Source organism: Bombina bombina, chromosome 6 (genome assembly GCF_027579735.1).
Source record: "Bombina bombina isolate aBomBom1 chromosome 6, aBomBom1.pri, whole genome shotgun sequence".
Classification (NCBI taxonomy): Eukaryota; Metazoa; Chordata; class Amphibia; order Anura; family Bombinatoridae; genus Bombina; species Bombina bombina.
Window position 1 is genome coordinate 118229009 of NC_069504.1, and position 21622 is coordinate 118250630.

General features: G+C 37.7%; 1 protein-coding gene across 1 annotated transcript in view; it reads left to right on the top strand.

Annotated features, from left to right (window-relative positions):
- DLD (dihydrolipoamide dehydrogenase) overlaps positions 1-21622 on the top strand; it is a 56183-nt gene that overhangs the window by 7019 nt on the left and 27542 nt on the right. The window contains exons 3-6 of the mRNA XM_053716582.1: positions 4314-4393; positions 6033-6101; positions 8049-8118; positions 16955-17055. Of these exons, the coding sequence (XP_053572557.1) occupies positions 4314-4393; positions 6033-6101; positions 8049-8118; positions 16955-17055 (320 nt within the window). The remainder of the gene's footprint in view (positions 1-4313; positions 4394-6032; positions 6102-8048; positions 8119-16954; positions 17056-21622) is intronic.

Sequence of the window (21622 nt, forward strand, 5' to 3'; positions counted from 1 at the left end):
AACCAGTGGCATTTCTTGTTGCATTGCAGTACGCAGAAATTTCAAGCCAGAGCTTTGCAGACCTCACTGGAATTACAATCAACACCCGGAGCTGGAAAAATCACCACAAAAGACAGATCCTGGGAATGATTGGGTGCCCCTTGGGATCACTCTGTATCTTTGTTCAAAGACCCTGATCTATTCTCAATATTCTGCCTTCCGGAGTGGGTTGAGGCTTTCACCAGCTAAAAGCTAATGTAGTGCCTCATAGACTCCATGTAGTTTCTGGTGCTGTCTTATGTTTTTTTTTTTTAATATGCTTTATCTTTTCAATGGTTTTTTTTAACTCCATTTGTCTCAGCCATATATGAGGACTCTTGTCTGATTTGTCAAGCTGAGTTCAGACACAAAGGACAGTACTTGTTTGTAGCTAATTTCATTTATCCTTTTTATGTGCCTAGATCTCAGAGAGAGGTTTTCCATGAGAGTTAAGCTGCATAATGTATTTATACTGTAAGGCCATACTTTTTGTTTTACTTGCGCACTCTTGAGAGGTAAGAAAGCATTGCAACATATCAATTAGGCTCCCTAATTATCCCTAAAACTGTAGGTATAAAGTCGTTCTCCTACTCCTGCACTATAACCTCCTATATCTTTAAGTTGCGGTCCCCAGTGCGCCTCAACGATACAAGACACTTAACCTTATATTTCATTAGTGCTAAGGGTAGTGGTCCTTATCAGAATTATGGATAGCCTCCTAATAACACAATTAACCTTATTGACATCCACACTTTGTTTATGTACATTTCCCATCTATGAATGCCTAGGCATATTTTCATGACACCTTTTTATTCATTAATTTATTTAGAGATACATACTGTTCTGCTAGACTACCATAGATTAGTCTTCATTAACACTGTATGATATATGGTGAGGCTTCATGGTAAATAGTTTTGTCTTATGGGATGTATATTAATGGCATCACTGTAAACTTTGTTACTAACACCCTAATTATGAGTAGACACATTTTTGGTTAACCACTCACCATCTCTAACGTGGTCCCTATATCCAAGGGAGAGTATATAATTGAAAACGGCTGATTTAGAACAAGTATGATCAAAGTTGCCATTTTATCTAAGTTTCTGTGTTATGTTCTCAGCGTATCGCAGCTCTCTCTTAGTAGCTATACGCATTTTTGTTATGTGGGCTGTAAATATCATTTAACATATAGTTGGCTTCTGATATTTGCCACAGCATAGAATCTCTACAATGCAGCAATTCAACATTAAGATACTTTGCTGTAAGTTTATCCAATTTCCCTGCTATTGGATGCGGTTTAGCTTTATATACTTTTTTTTTTTTTTTTTTTTTTTTTCCCACTTCTCCAAAGGACCAAGGGAGACCGTAAATAGCATTATATGATCATTACTTTTTAGTATGGTTGGTTATTTGTGGGGCGCCAACAGATCATGCAGTGTATAGCTCCCCCCTGTGTTATATAACCTCATCTAGGTTTAAGAGGGGCCCTTTATAACCTGGGAGGTATATCTATCCCATTTAACATAGCTTTCAAATGTGGTAGTATGTCTCAAGGTCGAAGAGTTGACCGTACTTCTCTCTTGTTCTCCTCTAGATATATGTGTTGAATTGGGCCCAAGCTTATATGGATACTCTTCCTACTATGCAGAATCATAAGATCAATTACCCGATTCAGTTTATCGACACCTCTCACTATCCTTATGACCATAAGCCCTTTAGAGACCATACTCTTTATACACCAAGCTCATCTATAGTTTATTACTACATGCGGTGCTTACCCGCTGATAAAAACACACATTTATAATTTACTGTAACATCTATAAAAATAAGTTCTATTGTCATTAGGCATCCCGGGGTGGTAAATATGACTACTATGTTTCACTGGTTTTACCTATATCATAAGGTCTACAAAAGTCCAGCTAACTAGTCATGTTTGTTCACATTTTAAATTATAAAAAATGAGGTTTCAGTAGTACATATCTTTTTCAGTCACTTTGCTTTTTGCTTAAATCATATTGATATTTTGGCTAACTAATGTTTTGTCATGTACGCCACTTGACGTTTATTGTATGTTTCTTCTTGCATAACCTTAATAAAAGATTATTTAAAACAAAATTGCATGCCCTATCTGAATCATGAAGTTTAATTTTGAATAGGCTGTCCCTTTAAATGAACAACTGCTACCAATGAGGTAGCCTGATGAAACAACGTTTGGATACACTGAGAAACGCATTGCAGAGCCTTGAGGGGTGAGCTAGCATACCCTCACTCTCTATATGTTCATTGTTTTAAAATGTATTTTTAATAAATACAAATTGTTTTAAACTTTAGATAGATATACAGTATATTAATGTTTTCTCCTTGCCTGCGCATGCTTTTTGTTTGTCATATAAATAACTTTATATTGCCTTTGTTTTGTAAGTTGGGGAAAAACTTCCCTGGTTTTTACTTTACCCCAGACATTAACTATAAACTGAGCTGGTTTTATCGTTAAAGCTTTGCCTTGAACTAGATGGCAGAGAGAAAAAGATCACTTTGAGTATATGAATTCTTGTGCTGCAGGTGCTTTATGTATATGTGGTGATATTCACAAAGCTGAGGAAACGCCTTTTTTATAAAAGGACACCTATGTAGTTATAGCTTCACTGATGCCATCGATGATATCGGTGGAACATAATGCACATGCCTTTTTATGATGTATCAGTTTCCATAAAAACACACACCTGATTGCTTGAATGTCCTTGTTTCTCTCCAGCACTGCTCTCTGGTATGTATGTGTGCATTGTTTTTACACACACTGCACTGGCAGCATTAGGGAGATGCGAAACTGGCTAAACAGAAAAAAGGAAAAGCTAACCATAAGCACATGCATAATAATAATACATTATACATAGGCTGTCCATATTGCCACTTTAAAAAGGGACGCATGAACAATACATATGTCAGGGCTGTTTAAAGAAATGTTTTGAATAATGTTCCATTATAAGAACCCCGACATGTATTTTTAAAGCGGCAGTGTGGTCACCCTAATTATACATTGCATGCTAGTCTATTTGAAAACCTCATGCAGAAACAGCCATTGTCCTTTTGAAATGGCAAAACCGCTCTATATTTCAGTGTTCCCTACTCTGCAACATTGCTTAGTTAGTACAACTTGCAGCAGGACAGACCTGGTGGGAGGGCTCTGCCACCCCCGAAGAGCCAATTACATGCTTTTTTTTAAAGTTCTGACAGTTCTTGCAGGGGAAAAGTACATCTTTTGTAATTTGTCTGTGTCCTTTGCACATTTTGCATTTAGTTGTGGGTCACTGAACAGTTACTCACTTTTGCTATGTTACACATGTTCATGCTTATTTTACGATTACATTCAATCAGACGATGTCAAGAATGTCTCATTGTAAATGCATTTATTTTTTTGGTGCAGCAATCACTTTAGGGAAAGGAAGATATAAAAACGTTTTTAAAAAGAGCGTACTTAACTTATTTATAATTTAATATAGCTAGGTATTTTTATATAACCTTCAAAAGCAGATTGTAATTTGATTGCTGCAGTATCCGGACCTTTCAACTCCATTGAGTGAGTCTTCATATTAATAAAACATAACTATTAGCAAGTAATGTGGGAATAGTTTGATATCATATGTTGTATCTTTAAGATCAATTTGTGTTGAGATAACTATTTAATATACAGTAAGTGCCGCTGCTCCTTCCTCAGAAGATATATAGTAAATCATAGTACAAATTAACTGGAGGGTGCTGCAATAGCTAAAGTCACATACGAGTTCAATTTATTATTGTTCTATTTAATTTAAAGTGATAGTTAACTTTACTGGATTAAAGGCCAGTATTAAATAATGCTCTTAAGAACAGGAGCACTTTAATTCATTAAAGTTTACAATGATGCTTATTTTTAAAAATACTTACCTTTGCGTTATGGTAAACATAATGCCGATCCTCTGCCTGTATCTGCTGCTTCATTAGCAGTCTTCCTCAAATTGTTGTGTTGCTCCACGCCAAAGGGGGCACAATGATTGGAGGAAGCCTGATTCATCATCAATCTGCTAATGAAGCGGCAGATGCGGGCGGAGGATTGGCGTTATGTTTACCAGATATAATAAATATAACTGTGACTTTAGCTATTGCAGTGCCTTCCATTATATATATATTTTTTCTTTGAGATAACTATTAAAATATATTTGATATATTGATATTTTTTAATTTTTTTTAATGTAATAGTTCAGGCATTGGTTGTCTAGCTACAGCTAAAACATATTTGTTTATTTTTGTTACATAAGTGGAAGCAGATGTCACAGTCATTGGCTCAGGGCCCGGAGGTTATGTTGCTGCTATCAAGGCTGCTCAGTTGGGTTTTCAGGTGAGATTTTATCACTTGACATTAACACATTTCTATTGGCTTACAACCGTTTACAAGGCTGTTTATAGTGCCCGAGAACAGTCATGTATACTTTTTAAAATATTTGACTACAATGTTCCTGGCTTAGAAAACTGTAACAATACTCTTCTGAGAATATAATTACGTCCACATACTTGTCATTTTTGTATTTTTAAAGAGACATTCCAGACAAAATTTCAGATTTGAATAGAAGCATTTTTGGAATATACATGTATTAGCAAAGATGCTTCTTATAAAAGCTATTGCTGTTTCAAAAGTATATTTAAATATGCCCAGTGCACCAGCATTTTAAACACAGCATTTGCTCAAAGTCTAGGGTGCTTGTACCATCTGGTAATGACGCAATTTGTAAATTGCTGACATACTAGCCCCACTAACACTCTGAGCTGCTGCAGCATTTAAGATGCTGGTGCACTGAGAATATCTAGCTATGTTTCACCAGATGTCCAGAGCAATATGTTAACACTAAAACAGTGATAACCTTTACTAGAAGCATTTTTGTCCATACATGTATATTGCAAATATGTTTCTTTTAAAAGATGTATTTCATCTATGTGCCTTTCAATTTTGACCTGAATGTCCCTTTAATTTATAGTTAAGCCCATTGAATATAGCAGCTATTTATTACAGAAAAAAACTAACTTAAGATGGTAAAGGTTCCTCTTTTTAAATTCTTATCCGCAATGTTAGTGATATTTTAGATGGAGTTTATTTCCTCAGCTGTAATGAAGATTTTCTATAACTTACTTTTTAATATAGATGTGAAATTCAAATACCCCTGCTCCAATCAGCTCTGTAGCTGCAACAAAAGTGCCATATGAGGAAGTGGGCGTCGTAGCGCAGAATCTGATTTTATAAAGGGGAGAGTTTACCATCACTTTAATAAAAATATATATTCATAACTTTATTTTTCAGTTTTGCTTTTAAAATAATGTTGTCCTTTATTTGTGAAATATTGGCACTATATTGTCTTTTTCTAATAGCAAATCACCAAAACCTCTTATGCAATACTAGCATACACCAAAAACAAGCAACCGGACTCAAAAATGGCAATCCTTGAAAAATGGTTTTTCTTCTATACATATATATATTTTTTAAATCTCTAAATATGTTCCCTTCAAAATGCTGTGGTTCTTTTTTTTTTTTTTCAGCATGTTATTTTTTTGTTGTATTCTCTTCTTTTACAATGTTTTTAACCCCTTCAACAACAATTCCTCACATTTGTATATTCAATACTTCCTATGATTTATCTCTACCTTCTCCATTCATTCTATGCCGGTTAATACAGGGGCTAAAAGACAGATTTGCTTTAAATGAAAAGGTGTATAACAAGATTTATTGAAAGTTGATGGGTCACGGGTATGAAAAAAATGGTGCTACATGTGGCTTATGAGTTTGTTGGAATGCTCTGGTTTAAAGTATAGAAATCTCTGAGCTTTTTTTTTTTATAAAAACATATTTGGTCACTATTCAAAGGTATATTCAAAAAATATTTGCAACTGTTTTCTTTAAAAGCTGGTACTGACTTCAAAACCGAATTGTCTTGTTTTAACCAGCTCATAACCCATTGAATATATTTATTTTTTGTTTTGTACTTTAGACCGTTTGTGTGGAGAAAAATGAAACTCTGGGAGGGACCTGCTTGAATGTGGGTTGTATCCCCTCTAAGGTATGTGTAAAAATAAAAAAAAGTTTTCTAAATGTAATATATATATTTACTATCGTGTCTCTCTCATTGATATATACTAAAGTTGTTAATAGGCATTAAATACCACTTGTGGCTAGTCACATTAACATGGCTTTGCTATAAACTAGAAGGAGGCCTTTTGTGCCATTACAAAAATAAAAAAGCCTTTTTTTTATTACCACAGTGGTCGCATGGCTATACAGACAAAATCCATGTTTGCGAGTGACTTTATTGGTGATATCTAGACGTAACTTTTTTGTTTTTTTATATTGAGGCCATAAAGACCCAATCCCCAGCAAAACCCCATGTGTTTCCAGTTTAGTTTTGTTGTTATGCATTTATTTCTGTTTCTATGCTAGGTAGGTAGTGTGTAAGTGTATGGAGATCTAGATGGCAGCAGTGTTTACACAATTTATGTATTGTTAAAGGGATATGTATCACAAACATTTTCTTTTGATTCAGACAGAGCATACAATTTAAAAAAAAAAAAGTTTTCAGTTTACGTCTATCAAATTTGCTTTGTTCCCATGGTATTCTTTGTTGAAGAGATACCCATCTAGTTTCTTGAAAATGGATAACATTCTTGCAAAACGGCTGCCATGTAGTGCTCCTGACATGTGCACGCTCCTGAGCTTATGCCCCTGCTTTTCAACAAAAGATACAGAGAACAAAGAAAAATTGTTACTAGAAGTAAATAAGAAAGTTGTTTAAAATTAGATGCTCTATCTGAATCATGAAATAAAAAATGTGAGCCTCATGTCCTTTTTAAGCGCATTGTTGCAAAACTGCTGCAAATTAGTGTTCCAGACACTTGCACATTCCTGATTCTACCATCCTGCTTTTCAATGGAGGATGCCAAGTGAACAAAGTAAATGTGATAATAGAAGTAAACTGGAAATTTTCTAAAAATGAATGCTCTACTTCAGTGTTTCTCCACTACTTAAAGGGACAGTCTACAATAGAATGTTATTGTTTTAAAAGATAGATAATCCCTTTATTACCCGTTCCCCAGTTTAGCATAACCCACACAGTTATATTAATATACTTTTACCTCTGTGATTACTGTGTATCTAAGCATCTTCTGACAGCCCCCTGATCACATGACTTTATTTATTATCTATTGACTTGCCTTTTAACCAATTAGTGCTGTGTTGTACTGACTCTTAAATAACTCCACGGCATGAACACAATGTTATCAATATGGCCCACATGAACTAGCAGTCTCCTGTTGGGAAAAGCAAATAAAAACGCATGTGATAAGAAGCTGGCTGTAGTGGCTTAGAAACAGGCAGACATTTAGAGGTTTAAGTGCTATAAAGTATATTAATATATCAGTCTTGGTTGTGCAATGCTGAGGAATGGGTAGTAAAGGCATTATCTGTTTTAACAATTTTAGTGTTGACTGTCCCTTTAAGTTCCCCTAACAGGCCAGATTTTCATGATATCTGAACTAGATCACACGTGAAAAAATCAGCTGGTCAGTAACCATGATTATTAACCTGCTGCTCATCAGTTGATTTCACTTGTGCTCTAGTTCATATATCATGAAAATCCGGCCTGTTAGGGTAATTTACGGACTGGAGTTGGGAAACACTGCTCTTCCTGATTTGTAAAATTTAAAAAAAGTTGCAGTTTTAAAATGTGACTTGTGCTAAACTATACTGGTAAAATACAGTGGATTGTCAAAACCATAGAAAGAAAGAAGGAATTTGTGTTTTAACACATTAATTAAGATAATTTCTTTTTATAAACAAAATTATTTGACTTTGAAATAAACAGACAAAATGGACTATCATAAACAATAATATTATGTAGATGGGTATACATGTTTGGTGTTTCTGAATAGATGGATATGGCTATTATGTTTCTCACTATGCCATTAAACCATAACTCTTATTCTAAAAGGAAGAAAATCTACTTTATTTACAGGCTTTGCTGAACAATTCTTATCTGTATCATTTAGCTCATGGGAAAGACTTTGCAAGCAGAGGAATTGAAGGTACAGTAAGTTCTGAAATTTTCTGTAAACCCCTTCATACTCCATAGACTGGTATAATATAGTAACTTACAGGTAAAGTGAAAACTACATTTTCATGATACAGATAAAGGATACGATTTTAAACAACTTTCCATTTTACTTCTATTTATTTGCTACTGTCTTTTGGTACCCTTTGTTGAAAAGCATGCATAGGTATCCTCAAGAGCAGCAATGCACTACATTAAGCTAGTTGCACATCTATGTCTCTTCTCACTGGCTCACCAGATTGAGGTCAGCTAGCTCCCAGCAGTGGTAAGTAAGTTATTTAAAAATGAATACTCTATCTGAATCATGAAAGAAAAAAATGTGGTTTGTGTCCCTGTAACTAGAAAGCATTTTTTGTATTTGAAACATTTGTATAAAATATTAGGATATATAGTATGCTGTAGACATTGTTTTCTCTATGTAATGTGTGCAAAATATAAAGGCAATTAGAAAATATATCAATTGTTCTCAACAAACATTGTTTCTCTCTGATCTGTGCCTTGGGATTGATAGAGAGAGATTTTGTTTGTTTTTAATGTTATTTATAAAAGCAGTTGTGTTTATAGAACTACTTGTACACTTTATCTGTAAATCTCTTATTTGTAGCAAAATTAGTGCCGGCCCCGCTTCTCATATAAAGTGTAATGCCCAGCAGTGGTTGCCAAGGAACTTGTATTTTTTTTTACACTAGTGTATTTATCGTGGAATTTGTACCCAGTCTGTTCTGGAAAAGCTGCCCATATAATAGAATTATGCACCCTTTTTTATGAGAGTATGCCCATTTTATAGAAGGTGCACCGAGTTTAGTTTGTAAGTGGAGTTCATTATATTTAGTATTCCCTTAGTGCACTGGTTTTCAAACCTTTCCTAGGCCTCCCCAACAGATTTTCAGTATTGCCTTGGATGAGACCTGTTCTCTGGTTCAGATATCCACAAAATGTGGCCTGTTACGGAGGCCTGAGAACAGGTTTGAAAGCCAGTGCCTTAGTGTGTTTATGTGCTCCCAGTCAGAGTTTTGCCATGTTAAGCAAAGTGCGCCCAGCCCATTCTGTCAGTGCATTTTCAGGTTTGTTTATATGAAATTGCTGGATTTGTCCTTTGAAACCACAGCCTATTACAATGGGTTAAATTGAAAGTTAAAGAGACATTCCAGTCAAAATATAAATGCACATAGATTTATTGCATCTTTAAATAGAAACATATTTTCAATATACCTGTATTGGCAAACATGCTTCTATTAAGAGTTATCACTGTTTTAGTGTTAACATTTTTCTCTGCATGTGCATGTGAAGCATAGCTACATATTTTCACTGCACCCACATTTTAAATAATGCAGCTGCTCAGATAATCAGTGGGGTTTGTATCATGTCAGCAATTAACAAATTGAGTCATTAGCAGATGGTACAAGCACCTTAGGCTCTCTGAACAAGTGTTGTGTTTAAAATGCTGGTGCATGGGATATACTTAAATACACTTTTGAAACAGCTTTAGCTTTTATTAGAAGTATGTTTGCTAATGTATGTATATTACAAAATTGCTTCTGTTAAATACAGAAATGCACCCATGCGGTTTCAAATTTTGGCTGGAATATCCCTTTAAGTCAGAGGTTGCGCTATTAATAATCTGATATTACATTCAAAATAAGGTGCAGTTTAATTCATGATTTTGCAATGCTCTTTTTCTAAATACCTTTTTTTTTATTGCGGATTGTGTTCAACTGAATATGCGTTCCTCCACCCGCGATAAAAAAAAAAAAAAAAAAATCTGTTGTGGTGACGAAACCATCGGTATCTAACCGATTGGTTCCCACATTGGCGTCTCGAGCACCTAGAAAAACACCCATGTCTTCTAGTGCGCATGCGGCTAACTGCGATCTCAGTCTGGCTCTTCAAGCGCGTTCACGTTAGCCGCAAGGGCATAAAGAAAGGGAATCCTGTTTTCATCATTCAATACAGGTACACGGAGCTTACATATTGAGTTTAGAGGGGTAGAGTATTTGGGGAATCCCGCAACGTAGACACACTGTTCACACGATCTACGCTGAAATACTAAACAATGAATCAAGTGATTCATTGTTAGTATGTATCTCAGCGTAGTTCGTCACATTGCGCATGCGCCAATTTTTCATTGTCGACTACGAGCATGCATCCTTACGTAAATGACGGGTTTGTCTCTTGAAGAGTAAAGCCCGCAATAACACGGAAGACGGCGGGGGGGGGGGCGGAGGAAGACACTAGATAATGCGATCATTAAAATTATAAATATTTCAAGACGTTAAATTTACAAAAAAAAAGTTAGCGACTTTACTATTTGATATGAATTCTAACTGTAGCTCTATTCACTAGAAGCAAAATTTACTTTCACTTTAAGCTAGCAGGTAAAATAAGATCTCATTATGTTATCACTTTGCGTGCACACGTACGCTTCCTTATCTTATATTTGTAAATCAAAGCTCAATATTTAGAGAGAACAATGGAAAAATTCTCTTCTTCACCCCACCCGGGAGAGTGTAATTTTTTCTGCTAGCTGTGTTAACATACATAGCCTGTCAATAGCCTTGACTTAAAGGGACTGTCAACAATATAATAATCTTTCTCTTGTAAGGTGTATCCAGTCCACGGATCATCCATTACTTGTGGGATATTCTCCTTCCCAACAGGAAGTTGCAAGAGGATCACCCACAGCAGAGCTGCTATATAGCTCCTCCGCTAACTGCCATATCCAGTCATTCTCTTGCAACTCTCGACAAGCATGGAGGTAGTAAGAGAGAAGTGGTGAAACGTAGTTGTTTTTTTCTTCAATCAAAAGTTTGTTATTTTTAAATGGTACCGGAGTTGTACTATTTTGTCCCAGGCAGAAAATAGAAGAAGAGTCTGCCTGTGATTTCTATGATCTTAGCAGGTTGTAACTAAGATCCATTGCTGTTCTCACACATAACTGAAGAGAGAGGTAACTTCAGCTGGGGAATGGCGTGCAGGTTATCCTGCTATGAGGTATGTGCAGTTAAAAATTTTTCTAGAGATGTAAATGCTAGATAATGCTGCTGATACCAGATTTATGTAAGGTAAGCCTGAATACAGTGATTTAATAGCGACTGGTATCATGCTTACTTTCAGACGTAATACTCTTATAGATTTGCAATATAAAACGTTTGCTGGCATGTTTAAACGTTTTTATATATACTTTGGTGATAAAACTTTATTGGGGCCTAGTTTTTTTCCACATGGCTGGCTTAAATTTGCCTAGAAACAGTTTCCTGAGGCTTTCCACTGTTTTAATGAGTGGGAGGGGCCTAGTTTAGCGCTTTATTGCGCAGTAACTTTTACAGACTGAGACATCCAGCTTCCTCCAGGAGTCCCCTGAATGCTATAGGACCTCTCTAAAGGGCTCTTAGGCTTTCCAAAGTCGTTTGTTTGGGAAGGTAGGCCCACAGCAGGGCTGTGGCAGTTTGTTGTGACTGTTAAAAAACGTCCATTTCGTTTTTTTGATCCGTTTTTTGAACTAAGGGGTTAATCATCCATTTGCAAGTGGGTGCAATGCTCTGTTAGCTTATTATACACACTGTAAAAATTTCGTTTGATTTACTGCTTTTTTTCACTTTTTCAAATTCTGACAATTTTTTCTCTTAAAGGCACAGTACCGTTTTTAATTTTTTGCTTGTTAACTTGATTTAAAGTGTTTTCCAAGCTTGCTGGTCTCATTGCTAGTCTGTTTAAACATGTCTGACATAGAGGAAACTCCTTGTTCATTATGTTTCGAAGCCATGGTGGAACCCCCTCTTAGAATGTGTACCAAATGTACTGATTTCACTTTAAGTAATAAAGACCATATTCTGTCTTTAAAAAATTTATCACCAGAGGAATCTGACGAGGGGGAAGTTATGCCGACTAACTCGCCCCACGTGTCAGACCCTTTGACTCCCGCTCAAGGGACTCGCGCTCTAATGGCGCCAAGTACATCTAGTGCGCCCATAGAGTTTACTTTACAAGACATGGCGGCGGTCATGGATAATACACTGTCAGCGGTATTATCCAGACTACCTGGGTTTAGAGGAAAGCGAGACAGCTCTGGAGTTAGAAGAAATACAGAGCATACTGACGCTTTAAGAGCTATGTCTGATACTCCCTCACAATATAGAAGCTGAGGAAGGAGAGCTTCTTTCTGTGGGTGATGTTTCTGACTCAGGGAAGATGATTCAACCTGATTCTGATATGTCTACATTTAAATTTAAGCTTGAACACCTCTGCGTGTTGCTCAGGGAGGTTTTAGCTGCTCTGAATGACTGTGATACAATTGCAGTGCCAGAAAAATTGTGTAGATTGGACAAATACTATGCAGTGCCGGTGTGCACTGATGTTTTTCCAATACCTAAAAGGTTTACAGAAATTATTACTAAGGAATGGGATAGACCAGGTGTGCCGTTCTCTCCCCCTCCTATTTTTAAGAAAATGTTTCCAATAGATGCCACCACACGGGACTTATGGCAGACAGTCCCTAAGGTGGAGGGAGCAGTTTCTACCCTAGCTAAGCGTACTACTATCCCTGTCGAGGACAGTTGTGCTTTCTCAGATCCAATGGATAAAAAGTTAGAGGGTTACCTTAAGAAAATGTTTATTCAACAAGGTTTTATTCTACAGCCCCTTGCATGCATTGCCTCAGTCACTGCTGCTGCGGCTTTCTGGTTTGAGTCTCTGGAAGAGGCTTTACAGGTAGAGACCCCATTGGATGACATACTTGACAAGCTTAGAGCACTTAAGCTAGCCAATTCTTTTGTTTCTGATGCCATTGTTCATTTGACTAAACTAACGGCTAAAAATTCTGGTTTTGCTATTTAAGCGCGCAGGGCGCTATGGCTTAAATCATGGTCAGCTGACGTTACTTCAAAGTCTAAGCTGCTTAACATTCTCTTCAAGGGGCAAACCCTATTCGGGCCTGGTTTGAAGGAGATCATTTCTGATATCACTGGAGGAAAAGGTCATGCCCTTCCTCAGGATAGGTCCAAATCAAGGGCCAAACAGACTAATTTTCGTGCCTTTCGAAACTACAAGGCGAGTGCGGCATCAACTTCTCTAATGCAAAACAAGAGGGAACTTTTGCCCAGTCCAAGTCGGTCTGGAGACCTAACCAGACCTGGAACAAAGGTAAGCAGGCCAAAAAGCCTGCTGCTGCCCCTAAGACAGCATGAAGTATCAGCCCCCTATCCGGTAACGGATCTAGTAGGGGGCAGACTTTCGCTCTTCGCCCAGGCTTGGGCAAGAGATGTCCAGGATCCCTGGGCGTTGGAAATTGTATCCCAGGGATATCTTCTGGACTTCAAAGCTTCTCCTCCAAAAGGGAGATTTCACCTTTCACAGTTATCTGCAAACCAGATAAAGAGAGAGGCATTCTTACATTGTGTTCAAGACCTCCTAGTTAAGGGAGTGATCCATCCAGTTCCAAAGGAGGAACAAGGACAGGGATTTTACTCAAATCTGTTTGTGGTTCCCAAAAAAGAGGGAACCTTCAAACCAATTTTAGATCTCAAGATCTTAAACAAATTCCTCAGTCCCATCATTCAAGATGGAGACTATTCGCACCATCCTACCTATGATCCAGGAGGGTCAATACATGACTACAGTGGATTTAAAGGATGCTTATCTTCACATTCCGATACACAAAGATCATCATCATCATCGGTTTCTCAGGTTTGCCTTCCTGAACAGGCATTACCAGTTTGTAGCTCTTTCCTTTGGGTTAGCTACAGCCCCAAGAATCTTTACAAAGGTTCTGGGGTCACTTCTGGCGGTCCTAAGGCCGCGGGGCATATCAGTGGCCCCTTATTTAGACGACATTCTGATACAGACGTCCAATTTCCAAATTGCCAAGTCTCATACGGACATAGTTCTGGCATTTCTGAGGTCACATGGGTGGAAGGTGAACGAAGAAAAGAGTTCTCTATCTCCTCTCACAATAGTTTCCTTTCTGGGAACTCTAATAGATTCTGTAGAAATGAGGATTTACCTGACAGAGACCAGGTTATCAAAACCTCTAAATTCCTGCCGTGTTCTTTATTCCACTTCTCGCCCTTCGTGGCTCAGTGTATGGAAGTAATCGGCTTAATGGTAGCGGCAATGGACATAGTGCCGTTTGCACGCCTACATCTCGGACCGCTGCAACTATGCATGCTCAGTCAGTGGAATGGGGATTACACAGATTTGTCCTCTCTACTAAATCTGGATAAAGAGACCAGGGATTCTCTTCTCTGGTGGCTATCTCGGGTCCATCTGTCCAAGGGAATGACCTTTCGCAGGCCAGATTGGACAATTGTAACGACAGATGCCAGCCTTCTAGGCTGGGGGGCAGTCTGGAACTCCCTGAAGGCTCAGGGATCGTGGACTAAGGAGGAGACACTCCTTCCAATAAACATTCTGGAACTAAGAGCGATATTCAATGCTCTTCAGGCTTGGCCTCAGCTAGTGACAATGAGGTTCATCAGATTTCAGTCGGACAATATCACGACTGTGGCTTACATCAACCATCAAGGGGGAACAAGGAGTTCCCTAGCGATGTTAGAAGTCTCAAAGATAATTCGCTGGGCAGAGATTCACTCTTGCCACCTATCAGCTATCCATATCCCAGGTGTAGAGAACTGGGAGGCGGATTTTCTAAGTCAACAGACTTTTCATCCGGGGGAGTGGGAACTCTATCCGGAGGTGTTTGCACAATTGATTCATCGTTGGGGCAAACCAGAACTGGATCTCATGGTGTCTCGCCAGAACGCCAAACTTCCTTGTTACGGATCCAGGTCCAGGGACCCCAAGGCAACGCTGATAGATGCTCTAGCAGCGCCTTGGTCCTTCAACCTGGCTTATGAGTTTCCACCGTTTCCTCTGCTCCCTCGTCTGATTGCCAAAATCAAGCAGGAGAGAGCATCAGTGATCTTGATAGCGCCTGCGTGGCCACGCAGGACTTGGTATGCAGATCTGGTGGACATGTCATCCTTTCCACCATGGACTCTGCCGCTGAGACAGGACCTTCTACTTCAAGGTCCTTTCAACCATCCAAATCTAATTTCTCTGAGACTGACTGCCTGGAGATTGAACGCTTGATTTTATCAAAGCGTGGCTTCTCCGAGTCAGTCATTGATACCTTAATTCAGGCACGAAAGCCTGTCACCAGGAAAATCTATCATAAGATATGGCGTAAATATCTTTATTGATGTGAATCCAAGGGCTACTCATGGAGTAAGGTCAGGATTCCCAGGATATTATCTTTTCTCCAAGAAGGATTGGAAAAAGGATTGTCAGCTAGTTCCTTAAAGGGACAGATTTCTGCTCTGTCTATTCTTTTGCACAAGCGTCCGACGGATGTTCCTAATCCTTCTTCAAAGAAGTAACGTCTATTACACAATCTAGACGTGGTTCGTGCTTTAAAGTTTTACTTACAAGCTACTAAAGATTTTCGTCAAACATCTGCTTTGTTTGTTGTCTACTCTGGACAGAGGAGAGGCCAAAAGGCTTCGGCAACCGCTTAGCTTATGAGACTGCTGGCCAGCAGCCTCCTGAAAGGATTACAGCTCATTCTACTAGAGCTGTGGCTTCCACATGGGCCTTTAAAAATGAGGCTTCTGTTGAACAGATTTGCAAGGCGGCGACTTGGTCTTCGCTTCATACCTTTTCAAAATTCTATAAATTTGATACTTTTGCTTCTTCGGAGGCTATTTTTGGGAGAAAGGTCTTACAGGCAGTGGTACCTGCCTTGTCCCTCCCTTTATCCGTGTACTTTAGCTTTGGTATTGGTATCCCACAAGTAATGGATGATCCGTGGACTGGATACACCTTACAAGAGAAAACATAATTTATGCTTACCTGATAAATTTATTTCTCTTGTGGTGTATCCAGTCCACGGCCCGCCCTGTCATTTTAAGGCAGGTATTTTTTAATTTTAAACTACAGTCACCACTGCACCCTATGGTTTCTCCTTTCTCTGCTTGTCTTTGGTCGAATGACTGGATATGGCAGTTAGGGGAGGAGCTATATAGACAGCTCTGCTGTGGGTGATCCTCTTGCAGCTTCCTGTTGGGAAGGAGAATATCCCACAAGTAATGGATGATCCCACAAGTAATGGATGATCCGTGGATACACCACAAGAGAAATACATTTATCAGGTAAGCATAAATTATGTTTTTTAATCAATAACAATGCCTTTACTACCCATTCCCCAGCTTTGCACAACCAACATTGTTATATTAATATACTTTATAACATTCAAACCTCTCAATTTCAGCCTGTTTCTAAGCCGCTATAGACAGGCTCTTAGTCACATGTGTTTGCTTTTCACAACAGGAGACTGCTAGTTCATGTGGGCCATATAGAAAACATTTGTGCTCACGCCCGTGGGTTCTGCACAACACCGCTAAAATGCAAGTCAACAGATAATTAATAAAAAGCCATGTGATCAGGTGTTGTCAAGAGGCTTAGATACAAAGTAATCACAGAGGTTAAAAGTATATTAATATAACCATGTTGGCTATGCAAAAATGGGGAATGGGTAATAAAGGCATTATCTATCTTTTTAAACAATGAAAACAATTTGAGTTGACTGTCCCTTTAAATGTTATGTATTGTAGTTTCTTCCAGTTTTACTTGTCAGAGTGCTAAATTTTAATTTTACATATGTCCAAAAAAATTCTATTCTTTTATAGGTATATTTTATTGCTAAGGCTAAAAATCTCTCATTTATAACATAATACCAACTCAAAAGCTTTGCAAGCAAAAATGTCAGATTTTGGTAATCATATCCTTAAAAACTTGCTTCCTGTTTGCTTTGTTAGTGACTGGCCTTCACTTAAACCTGGAAAAGATGATGGAGCAAAAAAGCGGAGCAGTAAAATCTCTTACAGGCGGTATTGCTCACTTATTCAAACAGAACAAGGTGAGAGCATTTCAAATTATTTGTAGGGATTACAAAATATAATGCTAGTGTCCTGTGTCTGTTCATAAGAGCTTCATAGTGAAATCTTTTCCTCTTTCTCTACTTGAGGGCGAGTAAATGTTGAGTCTGAAGTCTGGTGGCATGTTGTAAGTAGCAAAGTTGGCACATTGTATTTGCAGAATGTACATTCTAATTATATAAAGGGATATTAGTGTACTTGATAACATTTTAGTTATGAGTTTTATATATCCATGAAAGAGCAAGGATATGTTATTCCTCTAGGGCTATAGGGACCCCATTAGTGCTTAGACTGTTACTTCTGAGAGGGTAAATGGGGCAGAGAGAGAAAGTGGAAAGGAAAAGTGAAAGTGGAGTAGAAGGTAGAGTTAAGGGAGAATGAAGAAAAAAAGAGTGAAGAGATATGAGAGAGGGTAAAGAGTGTAAAGAGAAGATATGGGGGCCGATTTATCGTCTGACATAATCCGCTCAGCGGATCATGTTCGTCAGACATCGATATTTATCATTGCACAAGCCGTTCTTGTGCAATGCCGCCCCCTGCAAATTCGCGGACAATCGGCCGCTAGCAGGGGGTGTCAAATCAACCCGATCATATTCGATCGAGTTGATTTGATACCGCTCAGAGCAGGCAGACCAGTTAAGGAGCAGCGGTCTTAAGAACGCTGCTTCTTAACTCCTGTTTCCGGCGAGCACGGAAACAGGGCGAGTTGGCCACATTTGGGGCTTAGTAAATCGGCCCCATTGCCGGGTAGAGGGTAGAGAGATTGAAGAGAGGAGGGAGTCAAGAAAGATAGTTAAGAGCGAGAAGGGAGAGAAAAATAAATCTCCAGGTCTGCTATGACCTTCCATGACTGTCGGCACTCTCTCTCTCTCTCTGCATTCTCTCAGTTCAACAACTTCCTTTTTCTATCGAGCTGTTGTCTTCCCCAGAACATCATCTGATGATTCTAACTGCTATGAATTTATTTTTGTTAAATGTATTACTGTATGTAGCATTATTTAATGTATTATAGTATAAAATATAAACAATATTACAAAAGGTTTCACAATGGCTAAACATATGAAAAGTGGGAGTTAAGTAGTGGTTGTGTGGGTGGGATTAAATGTGGCGAGTAACATTTTGTCCTGGCTAGTAGCTTAGGACTAGAAGTTTTGAGAGATATGTTATATAGAGAGAGATATATAGATATATAGAGATAGATAGATATATATTCTATCCTCTATCCCATATTGTTAGAATATTTAAAACGGAGAGTCAACACCTGAGGGAATACCAAGGATACAGCAAAGAATCAGAATGCACAATATATTATATAGAATACATAAATGTATTAACTACCTTTGTCTAAAACATATAAACAAACCTTGTTACCCCTAAATATATATAAAAAAAAAAATACAAAACCATGGCCATGGTAGAGAGAAGCTCAGTGTAGGATGTCTATAGTTTACATATACACACCAATCATGGAGATCATGTCAAATAGTAAGCCTTAGTATTATACAATAGGCATTCATTACACAGATACTCTGCTACAGAACAGACATAGATCAATTGATCGATCTGGTAACGTAATTACTTAGTTCCAGTTAACAAGTATGCATGTCTAATTTAGACGTCAACGTTAGTAGAGTCCAGCAATATTCAGCAGGTAATTCTAATGCACGTCCTGATGGAGCAAATTAGAAATAGCTCTAGTTGTAAGCAGTTAGATGCAGGTTAATGACTGTTGTAGTAAGCAGTTCATGCAAGCTAGTAGCAGTCATATGTAGCAACGAAGTGTAACGGAATTACAGTCCCATAATATCGTCATATGTAAAGGGAAATAATTATAGCACAAGTCTATGCAGCAATTGTGGTCATTCAAGGGAACTCCTATTGAGAGCTATACTCTCGCCTAAGGGTCCCTTTCCAGATCTCACCACTTCCCAATGGTCTGTTTTCCAACGTGCTATTTTGTGGTTTTAATCCTGCAACTGTTGTCTCCATACGACCTGCAGTGCGGGCTATCATGGCCTTCTCTCTAGGCGGTTTGTATCACAGCAGACTCCAATTTTACTCGGGTGGTCCACCCCGAGTCGTATTAAAACACGCAACACGTGTTTTGCCGCTAGGAACTTCCGGTGCGGCTTCTTCACAACGTATCGGTGCTACTGTTTTTTTTCTCCCTTCTGGGAATTTATACCCTAAGTATAGGAGTCCTGGGTATTTTTCGTTCCTCCATTCAGTATGTCTATCTGTGATGTCATTATTTAAGGTTGAAACATACAATCCTTTCACTTATTTTCGTTGTCGGCATTCATTTGCTTATATATTCATTAAGTTAAAGCTTAGACATTGGTAGTAAGGATTTAAACCCTTATAATATTATTCATCCTATCTACAGTATATACAATTATAGCCTGTGCATTCATCATTATTAAATATCAGCAAAACAGGGAGTAATGTATATACACACATAAGAGTATTAAACTGAATAGTACCATCTACTCAGGTAAGATGCATATACCATTATCAACGTTTTTGGGAACATATCTGTATTTTTATTATTCTAGTACATATAAAGTACCATATCTACCATCAACTATATGTCGCATTAGGGAGAAGATTATTAAAATGCACTTATTGTGACAAGTGTGGATTAGTCATATAGAACTTATTGAGCATTATATTAAGTTGCTGTTGAAATAAAGGTTTGAACTGAGTGTTCTCTATTACACTATCAACTTTAACCATTTGGCTGCTAAGCCATTTCCCACCTGGGTGCTAAGCTGGATATGAGTGTTGTGTGGTTTTTATTTTATTTATTTTTTTCCAGATCCCCAAGACTTATACTGTTGGAAAGGTTAGACGATTACCTTTCCAACGGTGGGTCTCGGGTGTCTGTAGCTGCTTAGATGTCTGAGATACAGGCTTCTAAGCAGCATTCCCCCATTCCCTATATTGTCCATTGTTTTTTTTAAATAAAGTTGCATGGTGATGTCACCGCGCGAATCGTGAACCTATTCAGGCACCTAAAGGGTTAATATTAGTAAATTGGTTGAAGAAAAAAAAAAAGAATCCACTTACAGAATACGCTCTTCTGTGTGAAAAATTTACAAATAAAATAACTTTATATAAAACATTTTTTATAAATATATTTTAAATTATTTGAATAAATAAGAAAAGAGAGAGACGCACCTAGCTGAAACTGAACAAAAGTTAGAATAACTTCCATGCCTCTTCATTTTCAGTGCCACTCAGGGTGTATACTCTTTTAGCACACTATGGGGCATATTTATGATTGTGCGAGCGAACATGATCCGATATTGCGGATCATGTCTGCTGCACATCGATAAATGCAGACAGGGTATGCTGTCAGTATTTATCATTGCACCAGCAATGCCGCCCCCTGCAGATTCGCGGCCAATACTTCTCTGAACAAGAGAAACCACGAACCCCAGGCATACATTTCGGCCTTCTGGGGCCTCGTCAGTGAGATGCAGTTGCATCTCTCTAGGGCATGTGTGCAAGGAGTCCATGTCTGGTTTCCCCTTTTTTAAATCTCATGAAGTTGGTTAGCAGAGCTTATATGTAATTGTCCATCAACATTTATTTTGTTTCTTTTATAACCAGAATGAGTAAGAGATGCCTTTTTAGCTTTTTATCTTGTAAAAGGACGCTCACATTTCTTTGTGAGTTTAGCACTGAGACAGTCACCTAAGGTCAAAATATGCTTTTTTCCACTTGTAAACTTTACTACCTGGCAGCAACGACAAAAATCTTTAAAGTATAAGTAGATATTTGTTGTTGCTAAGAGTAAAGTTTTACAACTGCAGTGGAATGTAGGCCCAAGTTTGTTTTGTGTAATGGCACCAGAATCAATTTAAAGGGATATTTATTGTATTTTATTCCCACATTAAACAACTTTGGCATATATGTTCATTATTTTGCTTTTGCTGTAAAATACCCATTAATTGATCATAATCGGGGAGACGCACAATAACCAGGATTTTCATCTAGTACAATGTATTAAGTGTGTGTATGAATGTGTATATATTCTATTTTATATGGTGCAGAGAAAAAAATGTATATTTACCTTTTTAAAAGTTCTGTTTTTAAAAAGTTTAATTTCTGTGAGGTGTTCAGTCACCTACCGGGTACATCCTTTAATTATGTTATTGAGTTGAAAGTAAAACACTAATTTAAAAAAACAAAAAAACTTTAAATTACAATTTGCAAGGAAAGACTAATGCATGTTTTCTAGCTTCAAGGGTTCTTTCTATTAGACATAGAGACTATGTAGGGAATGTTGTAATATTTAGTGTGATTGGATGTTATCTCTTCATTAGGTTTATAAGCTTTATCATCAATAAGCCTGTACTTTTATAAATGACAGGGTGGTTTTGAATTAAATCACTAGCAGTAAGACTCTATTTAAAATCATGGTTTTCTACATAAGTTATTATTCTAAAAATTAAACCTTTATCAGATAATTTTTCCAGTTATATCAGAAAATGACTGATTTTAGTTATATGCCATTAGAAATATATACATCACTGAAATGAG